Below are 10,480 nucleotides of genomic sequence, written 5' to 3'. Positions count from 1 at the left end.
ACTGGGCGAGGAGCTGCAGCGCAGGTGAGGCGGGGCTCGGCCCGATAGGGAGACCAGGGGTCTGCGCTGGGCTCCAGCGATGCTGAGGGTGACTTGCCCCTCTGCTACCCTAAATCCGGAGCTCTCTGGCACTGCGCTCCCTCTCTGCCCCCAAGTGCGCACGGGAGGGTTCGGGATGCAGGTGGGGAGGAACCTGGTCGCGAGGCCCCCCTGTACTCAGAGGACTGCTGGTTACAGGCTGTAGGGGACACTGGGGCGGCTAGGTAAGAGAGGGAAGGGGCTTCCTCGCTGGTACCAGCCAGAACCGTAGCCTGTGCCGTGGCCATCTCTCCAATCCCGACTGCTGGGGCACATAGGTGTGGGGATGGGTGCCAGGGGGCGCGAGGCGGTGCTGGCGTGCAGGGAGAAGTGGGGAACGAAGGGGTGCGAGGAAGTGCGAGGGGCGCGGGGGAGGCGTGGGAGGCGCAGGGCGCCAGTGGGTGTGGCGAGGCGCACTGGGAGGCATGGAGCTCACAGGGAAAGGGCGTTAGCGGCAGAGCACGGGTGGCCAGGAGTTGTGGGAGTTAGTGGTTAGGGTCTGGGCACCTTATTCCTCTACTGGGGATCCATGAGGGCATCTGCGCAGGTGCTGGGGGGCGGGGCAAAGAGGGGGCAGGGTGGGATCCCTTTCCAAGCCTGGTAGGCTTCCAGGCGCCCACCATGTAAAAATTGCAGCTCGCCCCAAGCTGAGTCAGGGCTCATGGAGAGATGCGCTCCACGCACCCAACTTAGAATGCTGCACACATTCAGCTACTCATGCACACACACTCCTAATCACACTCGCCACCCGCCACCCCGTTAAGGCGCACATCCGTACAGTCATCTCAGACACACTCATAGATCCACACTTCTGAGTGTGCACGCAAGTGTGTACATCCACAGGCATACACATCCCTGCTCATGTGCAGATCTTGCACTCACACTCCCAGACACAATTGTGTGTTCATTCACGGGCTCACAGCCACCTGCTCATGAGCACACCCTGACACTGTGTACGCTCACCCCCTCAACAGCGCACCTGTGCATGAATGCACACGCCTCTGTGCACACTCACGTGCACACACTTTCCACTCACACATCTCATGTGTGTACCCATGTATGCGCGTGCCGCTCACACACTCAGGGCCCCTCCGGCGCCCCTTCCCACCCTATTGTGGCTTTCCGGTTTTCTCCTGCGCATGTGCACGCAGCGTGACCCTCATTGGGAGGGCTGTGGGCCATGGGGGTGAGGGTAGGGGCACTCGCACGCGTGTGCAGGTCACTTCCGGAAGGTGATGTGATGGGGAGGCAGGGCAGGTGCGTTCACTCTCAGTGAATTATGGGGTGTCGGCAGCCCTGTCACAACCAAGCCTGTAAGGCCGCCCCAAGGGCTTCTGACCCAGCTCAGAGCTGGCTGTGTGTCCCCAGGTCTGAGAAGCTACAATTTGTCCATTTTCCATGGGCGTCCCCAGCCCCTCTACTGGATTCTGTCCCCTGCTCCTGCTCCTGGGTGCCCTTGCTTAGGGAATCTCAGTACCCCGTGGGCACTGAGTAACTTGGCCAGTCTACCAACACCCACTGCCACCGCTGGGACGCTGCCCACTCTCTGGCCCGCTAGCCCTGTGTGAAGGCACTGCTTCTTCTAAGAGCTGCACAAGGCCAGCTCATCCCCACATCGCCTTCATGAACGGAGAGTCTGGCAGGTCACATTCTCTTGGGCACCTTGGGCTGGGCATGGACCTCCAACCTTTGGGACAGGAGCCGAGGCTGTTGACCACTAGCCCTAGGAGTGGCCTCACAGAGCCCTGGATCCCAGTGAGGCTGACACCAGTCAGAAGGCAGAATCAGAATGAGAACACAGCAATGTGGCTCTGGCTGCAGGCGGGGTACCTGAGATATGTAAGCCGGTGAGCAGGCACCTAGGCTGGGCTGACCACTGGGCGAGCTAGCTCCTGTCCCCACTATCACAAATAGCTCCATCCTGGGATGACCACTGAACCTTAGCTGAGTGGCTCCTAGTACGGGTGTGATGTCACCTGGCTCTCTTTCTCTTCCCTATCAGTCAGCACGAGCATCAAAGTCCAGCCCGTCGGTCCACAAGACTTTGTGAGCCTGAGCTCAGCGTCAGATGGGCTCAGCTCAGGGCTGACTCTTAGCGAGTCTGTCCCCAGTCTGTGGCCTAGCCTGGAGCCTGGCAAAGTCAAGCCGTCTGCTAATGGGGCTTTCACAAGTGCAAGTATGGCTGGTTTTTTGTTTTTGTTTTTTAACCAGTATACATTTTAACCACTAACCATTTCTGTATAAAGTGTGCTGGATATATTAAATATTTTTATAATGTAATCATCATTTTTCTTTATGGAATTTTTCTCTTTGATTTAAGGTTTTAAAATTTTTTCTCCTATGAAGTTCATGTCTACTAAACAGGGAACTAGACCAGGATGGGTTCAGATGAACTGACCGCCCTGTCTACAGCGTGTACGTGAGCCTGTGTGTACATGTATGTGTGTACATGTTGCGTGCACCCTGGTGTGTGCATGTACACTTGGGCATTCATGTGTGTGTGTTGTGTGCATGCTCGTGGGTGCTTACGTGTGCATGTGTGCTGTATGCACATATGTGTGCTTGTGTGGGCACACCTGTGTGTGTGTGTGTGTGTGTGTGTGTGTGTGTGTCTGTATGCATGTTTGGGCTCAGGCCCCACAGAGGGAGACGGTCCCTGGAGGTAGAGGCTTGTGAACTTGCCCTGGGCCATCTGAGCCACTGGCACGGGGCGGGGCGCAGGCAGAAGGAAGGAGTGCTTGCAGGGTTGGTGGCAAGACAGCAAAGACCCATTGGGCAGGACTCTCTTTACAGCAAACAACTTAGGGGACAAGGCTGGTGGCTCCTGGGACTAGGTTATCTCGATAAGGGCAAGGAGGCAGGTGGGTGGCAACAAGGAGCGCCCCGCCCCACCCTCCCCCAGTGACACTCCCCTTCCCAGAGAGACCCCTCACCCATGGGGTCACTGCCCAGGGAGACAACACCCAAGGAGAGCTGACACACAGGGCTCAGGGTGCAGGCTGTTGGTCTAGGGGTGTTTGGGCCACCTTGGGGTGGCTGGGCTCCATTCTGCGTGTCCTGGCAGAATATCAGATTCAGGGAAAGCGGTTGTGAAAATACACAGGCAAGGGAGCCTGCAGATATTAGCCGGGTGTCAAGGAAAGAACAGCCAGACAGTTTCTGGAAGCTCTGGCCACGGAAGACTCCCTGCTAAGCAGAAGCAGAAAGAGCACCGCTGCCATGGCACCTTCTCAGCAATTCAGAGTGCGTCCCTCATGGGGTACCCGGTCCAGGGCGGGCCCCATGGGCATTGAGTACAAGTCCCCACAAGCTCCTTTTTCTGGAGTAAAAAGACTCCCAGGTGGGTTTGAGGTGCGAACATGAAACTGATCAAACATGGACCCTGCGGCTCCCCAGGCCCCGGATCCACTCCCTGCCATCATGAGACTGACTCACAGAGCCTCTGTGGAAGGCCACTGAAATGCCAGTTGCTGTGAGGACCTGTCTCGCAGGGCAGGTCTGCCGTCCCACAGTCTCGGGGTCATTTGTTAGATGCTTGCTGCCAGGCAATTTTTCTGAAACAGGGCTGAGGGGATTCAAATCTCCAGTGGTTTGGTTTGTGGGTGAAGAGTCTGCCTCACCTGGGAAGGGCCTTCCATGCAGCCGAGGCATCACTGGGTCTGACGTCCAGAGGGAGGGAGCCAGGCACGCAGGGCCTGTCCCTCTAGGTCAACCTTGGGCATCCCTGGTGTGCTGTCCCAGAACACAGGCAGGATTCCAGGCTTCCCAGCCCCTGGCCCACCAGCTTTCTATCCTCCAGGAACACCCCAACAACCAGTGATAAGGACAAGGGAGCCAGAGGCTCACCTCCAGCCAGCCACTGGTCATGCCGACCTCCCTGTGGGCGCCCAGCTGGCCCCCCAGCACATTTTGGGTGCTGCTATTCCTGGCAGCCTTCACAAGTATACAGCCCAGAGGTAAGGCCGTGCCATGTTTCTCAGCCCCAGCACTAACCTAGAAGGGGGAGGCGTGGATAAGAGCCAGGGCCCACCCTGGGGGTGACTGCTGCCTGCAGGGTTCATGCCCAGGCAGGAGGGAGAGGTATGTGAGGGGCCACAGAGGATGTGTCAGCAGGACCCCATGATGGGTCTTTGGCTAAGATGAGGTCCTACCTGGCTCTCTGGGCTCCACCCAGGGGTTTCTCAATACTCCCCAGAGGAGGCGCACACTTCAAACCAACCAAGTGGAGACTGGAAGGGGAAACGGCGGGGGGGGGGGGGGGGGGGGGCAGGAATGCAGGCAGGATCCGCTGTAAAGCTCCAGGAGAGCCTGTGTGCAGGGAGGGCAGGAGGCCTGAATGGACCAGAGCAGGAGTTCCAGGTGACCAGGAGTCCCCGGGACAATCACAGGAAGAGTCCCTAGCTGCCACTACCTGCCAGCCCTCCTTTCTGTCCCCCACCTCACCCCATGCCTGGCTGAGGGTCTGTGGCATTCAGATGTCCCCTGGGGTGGAGAGCCAAGAGCAGGAACAGTCTCCTGCCTAGCCTTTGGGGTCCCATGTGGGCTTGAGTGCAGGGTGGTCCCAGCGGCCCCCAGTGGGTGTCCAGGAGGACTGGGGGGCAGGGTTTCCTGCCAGCCATGCAGTCAGCAGGCCCAGCGTTCTTTTCTTTCTTTTTTCTTTAATCATTTTATCGGGGGCTCATACAACTCTTATCACAATCAATACATGCATCAATTGTGTAAAGCACATTTATACATTCGTTACCCGCATCATTCTCAAAACATTTGCTCTCCACTTAAGGCCCTGGCGTCAGCTTCTCATTTTTCCCTTCCCTCCCTCCCTCATGAACCCTCGCTAATTTATAAATTATTATTTTGTCATCTTTTACACTGTCTGACGTCTCACTTTTCTGTTGTCCGTCCTCCAGGTAGGAGGTTCTAGATCCCTGTAATCGGTCCCGCACACCCCCCCCCTCACCTGCGTTGTTTCTTTTGTCAGAAGCTGAGCCCTGGCAGGTGGGTGCCTCTGCTCGGACGACCCTTAGTGAGGGCATGACTGGTCAAAAAGAGCAGACCCTGTCACCTCTGAAGGGTGCCCACCTGCCCAGGTTGGCGCCTCAGGCTTCGCTTTTGCTGCCGAGGTTCCCCTAGTGGTCGCACCGGGCCCTGCACGGAGGTCGGGTGACGGATGGGAGAGGGTGTGTGAGTTTGGCCAGGCTGGGCCCCACGAGTTCGGACAGGACACACGCCAGCCCTGATGTGGGCATGTGCCGTCCTGCAGGTGCGGGCGCCCTTCACCCGGGAGTCAAGTCCCAGAACCTGCATCGGCCAAGTAGGATGAGGGAGACCACTAAGCCCTACTATACAGGTGAGTCTGCTGCTCACAGGGAGCCGGCTGCCCTCTGAAGAAGGGTGGCTTCTTGATCATGTTGGGTGAGGGCATTCGCAGTGAAACCGCGATAGGAAGGGCCCCTGGGCTGGGGTCTCCAGGAGAAGCCCCGCCCCCCCCACTTCTCTGTATGTTTCCTGCTCTCCTCTCCCCTCCCTCCCTCTGTATGTCCTGCCCCCCAACCTGTGTATATCTCCCATGGTCTGTGTGTTTCCTGATTCCCTCCCCCCCCCCCCAGGTTCTGCTTTAATGCCTTTGCGTGTCACTTGAGGTCCCTCTGTGCAGGCGCCCACTCCTTCCTCCCCCTCTGCAGTGGCCCCTGTGGTCTGATGGACTCTGAAGGGACAAACCCAAGCACCTAGCGACGCCCCCCCTCCCACGTGGCCCGCCCTTAGCTCTGGAACCCTATGACTCTGGGAGGTGCCCCCCTCCCAGCCGCTATTTGAGCATCCCCGGAACCTGAGCACGCATGAGCCCTCAGTGGGGCCGGGGGCGGGGGTTCTGCTTCTCAGCGTGTGACTTGTCTCCCTCTAGTCTGGGACGCCGCCGACTGCACTCCCGCCAAGGTGGAGGTGCCGCTAGGCTCAAGAGCCGTCATGGTCTGCCGCATCTCCACCAGTTTCTCCGGAGTCACAGTCAGACATTGTGACCACGGGCAGGACTGTCAGACGATTTTCTCTGTGGAAAGCTCCGGAAACTTCACGCACGGCGGGTGGCAGCTCCAGGTCCAAGAACGGGAGGCCAAGCTCCGCATCCAGGAGGCGCAAACCACGCAGGCGGGGAAGTATACGTGGAGGCTGAAGGGACTTCAGATCAGCTCTAAGACCACCACCCTGAATGTCACCGGTGAGGGCGCCACTCCAGTGTGGCCCGGGGGGCGTGGCTCCAGGAGGGGTGGGACCAAGTGGGGGCGTGGCTCCCAGCAAGGGACGGGGGTGGGGCCGTGGCTCCCTTGTTAGAGGGCAGGACTCCTGGTGGGGGGCTGGAGGCAGGTGTGGGGCCTGAAGAGCGTGGTGCCCCCACGTGGGGCCGGAGCTCCTAATCACTGGAGACAGACTGCATCGTCTAGGGAGGGGCCCACAACTGCCACCCCAGCCTCCTGCCACTGACCCCACATTCCAAGTCAACGGGGCAGCGCCCTGGGTTCGTGGCACCTGCACTCAGGCTGCCCTCCGCCCAGCTGCTCCCGCCCTGCTCTGCAGCGCTGGGGTCTTCCCTCTGAGCAGCTCTTCACCCTGCATAGCCCCCCACTCCTGGATGTTGACTCCCCTCCACATAGTGACTCTCCCAGGGGCTGCCGGCCCCCTCCTGTGGCTCCCACCCCACCCCCACTTGCCCAGGCCCCATGGCACTGAAACCTCCATGCCCTCGCCGTCCCCCAAGAAGCCCGTTGAGATCTGTGTGGACAGGGCTCTCCTGAGGGGGTGGTGTACAAACCGGGACCCAGCTGACTGGGTGGGCCCATAACCGCTTGCTTCATCTCTGGCAGACCCCTTAGTCATGGACAGTGCCCTGAAGAGTGTCCACTCCCCACTTAATGTGGATGGGACCCCAAGCCCTGCTGACAAGAAGCCCCTGCAGGCGCCCCAGCACATGGCCATCCTCGGGGTCTTGCTGCTGATTGTGGTCTTGGGGTTGTTGTTCCGCTGGAAACAGGTATGGATCGAAGCTGGGCCCCAGCCCCACTGCGCGTGTCCATGGGACATGCCAGGACTCCACAAGTCCTGCTTCTCCCAGGAGTCCCAGGGACGTCCGTCCTTCAGGCACGGGTGGTGGAAGCAGGAGCAGGGGTCAGCTTCCTCTGGGCTGAGGAGGGGGGTCCTGAGTATGTGTGTGAGTGTATTTGGCGAATGACAGCCTGTGTGTGAGAGAGAGCTTGTCTGAACACGTGTGTGAGTGTGTGTATCTGAGTGTGAGTGGTAGTTTCTGTGAACCGTGTAGGCATATCTGAGCACGTGTGTGTGTGGCAGTGTCTTGTGCCTGTGTGAGTAGTGTGGCCATGTCTGAATGTGTGTGTGCATTGCCTTTGTGTTAGCAACATGAGCAAGCGTGGGTGGGAGTGAATGTCTCAACGTGTGCAGTGCCTGGTGTGAGCAGTGTGGGTAGGTCTAAGCACGGGTGAGTGTGGGGGTGACTATGCACTGTGTGTAATTTATGTTGGTATGTGGGTGTGGCTGTGTGTGAGTGTAGGTCTGTGTGTTTTATGCCTGTGTGAGTGTGTGCTGGCATGTGTGTGGCAGTATTGAGCCTGTGTGAGCAGTGTGTGTGTGTGCGTGCCTGAGCATGAGTATGGGTGTGTGTGTGTGCGTGTGCATTACCTGTGTGTGGTATGTGTGGGCATGTCTGAGTTTATGCATGTAAGCAGTGTCTGTGTGTGATCTGTGCGGTATGTATGGAGTGTGTGTGTGCAATATAGATATGTGGATGTGTCTGAGCATGCGTGTGTGGGAGGGTGTGAATGTGCGTACAAGCAGTGTGGTTGGTATACGAGTGTACCCCAAAATACAGAATTTTTTTCAAAGCTATGTATTTAATTTTTGTACAAAACAACCTTATCACCTTCAAAGTACTCTCCATGACACTGAATACAGTTGCCAATACAGTTCTGCGAGTCCATTCTTGGAAACATTTTTCAAGATCATCTGTTTGGATGGCTGACAGCACCTTCTTGTTTTTTTCTTCATCTCTTCTCCGTCATCAAATCACTGCCCTTTCATGACCCTCTCCATTCAAAGAAACAAGAAGTCACACAGAGCTGGGTCAAGTGAGTCAACCGTGTGGGGCAAAACTGGCACACTGAGATGGCTGCATGAACAGGTGCACTGTCATGGTGGCAAAATCTCTCCCCTGTCTGCCACAAATCAGGTCTTTTTTGTCGCACACTGTCACACAATCTTTTCAGAACCTCTAACTAGAAAGTTTGATTAACAGTCTCACCTGGTGGAACTAACTCCAAATGCCCTACAAGTTGACACTTTTGTCCATTTGGGAAGTTGATGGACATGCAGAATGAGGTTTGTCATGGATCGACACGTCACCGTTTTTGAAATTGGAAAAACACTTGTATACTTGAGTGGTTCCCACAGCCGCTGTCCTTGTCAGCAGGGTTCAGGATCACAACAGTTTCTGCACATTTTTCCTGAGCAGGAAACAGCATCTCACAGCCTCACTCTGTTCTCTGAAATCAGCCATCGCAAAGAATGAGGTTCCAGCTAAACTGCTTTGACGAAAAAATTCACTGTGACCAGAGAGAACCTTCCCAGGCGACACCACCATGTGCACAAACTCAGAGTGAGTTGCTTGATGCTCACCGAGCAAGGAAAACGCATATTACAAAGTCTCGGCTCTGCCCAGCACCATTCTAGGTTTGGGGGTACCCCCTCGTATGTAGGCATGTCTGAGCACGTGGGAGTGTGGATGTGCCGTAACTGTGAGCAGCATGGGAGTGTGAGCGTGTCTGTGTGTGTGCCTGTGTTTAGTGTCTGTAGGAGTGGTGTGTGGGGGGGTGTCTGAGCACGAGTGTGTGGGTGTGCATTGCCTGTGTGAGTAGTGTGGGTGTGTCTGAGAGTGTGAGTGGGTGGGTGTGAGTGTGTGGGGGGCAGTGTCTGAGCATGACCCCCACTCCCCCTCCTCCCTCCTCAGAGAAGGAGATGCTAAACCGCCAGCTGTCCCAGTGGCCCCACCAAACTGTGCCCAGCCCTGCCCAGCCTCGGCCCCTGGGGACCGCCACAAGACCAAGAGGCCATTCCTGGCCAGGCTGCCTGGATCTCTGCCCCCTGGGACCCCTGCCTCAAATAAAAACACTAAAAATACCAACACGTGTGGCTTCCGTGTCCCTCACCAAGGGGACAAGGCTCTTGTACCCCCAACAAGGTACAGTAAAGGCTGCCCCAGGCTCCCCACTGTGTCCAGGTGTGAGCAGGAGCAGGTTCCTCTCAGGACCCTCCCAGGCCAGGAGGAAGTGGGAGGGAAGCCTCCAGCTGGCCTTACCCTCACCCACCACCAGGCGGCAGGGCCACAGGCTGCCGGCGCCTGACGGACGGCATCTTCACCAGGGGACAGTAGTTACTGGGGCCCCCTCCCTTGGAGCTATGCGCCTTGGCCCCTGGGTGCTGCACATCAGCAGTGGCCCCTCGGAGTGGACAGAGGCTCCCGCAGCCTCACATACGCTAACTCTCACACAGCCGCGTGCGTGCACACGAGCAGCAGGCCCAGCATCACAGGTTTATAAATGGAGCTAAATCTAGAAGATCCACTTGGACTGAAGGGATCCTTGAAGTCCCACTCTCTTTAAAGAACCTCTCAGTGAAGGGCTGGGGGTGCGCTGGTGTGACTGGGCCGGGCCCCCCACCCCCACCCCTAGGCCAGGCCTCAGGCCCACCACGTGCAGGGTCCACACAGTCAGTTGCGTCTGTCTAAAACACACTAAGTGCCTGAGGGTCTGTCCACATACTGCAATGTGTTGGTTTGGTCAGCAGGGCCCTGGGATGGTCCTGGCCCCCACGCAGCAAGGGCACCACAGGGGGGTTCTGGGGTCCTGTCCTCCTGGTGGGTTCGCCTCACTTTCAGGACTTCCTCCTGGGAGATCCCACTGGGTTCCCATGGCTTGGGTGCCCCTCCCCAAGCCCTCTGAGCACCCCATGGTTGGAATTACTTCCCTCAGCTCTGTCCTGGGGTAAAACAAGCTCTGTGGATCCCATGCCAGGGGCAGGGCTGAGGCAGATCAGACAGGGACTGGCCCAGCCTCCCCCACCCCCACCTCCACACCTGGAAGGGGCCCTGGGGACCACGCATCTGAATCAGACCTGCCTTCCTCCCATCCCCTCGCTCTAGCTGGGCTCCAATGCTCCCTCAGTCTCCATCTCTCTTCCTGTCTCTCTCTCTGTGTCTCTCCCCCTCTCTTCTCTGTCTGTCCCTCTATCTCTGGGTCTCTCTCGATCTCTATGTCTCTCCCTTTCCCCCTCCACTCACTGCCCACCCCACACACACCAGGCACATGGGGATGCTGGGGATCCCTCCCACCACTTCTGTCAT

The 10,480-nt window shown here is 57.7% G+C and overlaps 1 protein-coding gene across 1 annotated transcript; it reads left to right on the top strand.

The window, feature by feature from the left end:
* The first annotated feature begins 3,943 nt into the window (after positions 1-3,943).
* On the top strand, positions 3,944-9,177 carry LOC142458798 (secreted and transmembrane protein 1A-like). The gene is made up of 5 exons (XM_075559711.1): positions 3,944-4,034; positions 5,339-5,425; positions 5,981-6,292; positions 6,936-7,102; positions 9,089-9,177. The coding sequence occupies exons 1-5, from the start codon at positions 3,944-3,946 to the stop codon at positions 9,101-9,103; spliced, it is 672 nt and encodes a 223-aa protein (XP_075415826.1). The 3' UTR covers positions 9,104-9,177.
* Positions 9,178-10,480: the final 1,303 nt, after the last annotated feature.

Source organism: Tenrec ecaudatus, chromosome 10 (assembly GCF_050624435.1).
Source record: "Tenrec ecaudatus isolate mTenEca1 chromosome 10, mTenEca1.hap1, whole genome shotgun sequence".
Taxonomy (NCBI): Eukaryota; Metazoa; Chordata; class Mammalia; order Afrosoricida; family Tenrecidae; genus Tenrec; species Tenrec ecaudatus.
The sequence above is the reverse complement of the archived record's forward strand: the minus strand, read 5'-3'. Positions and strand labels throughout refer to the sequence as shown.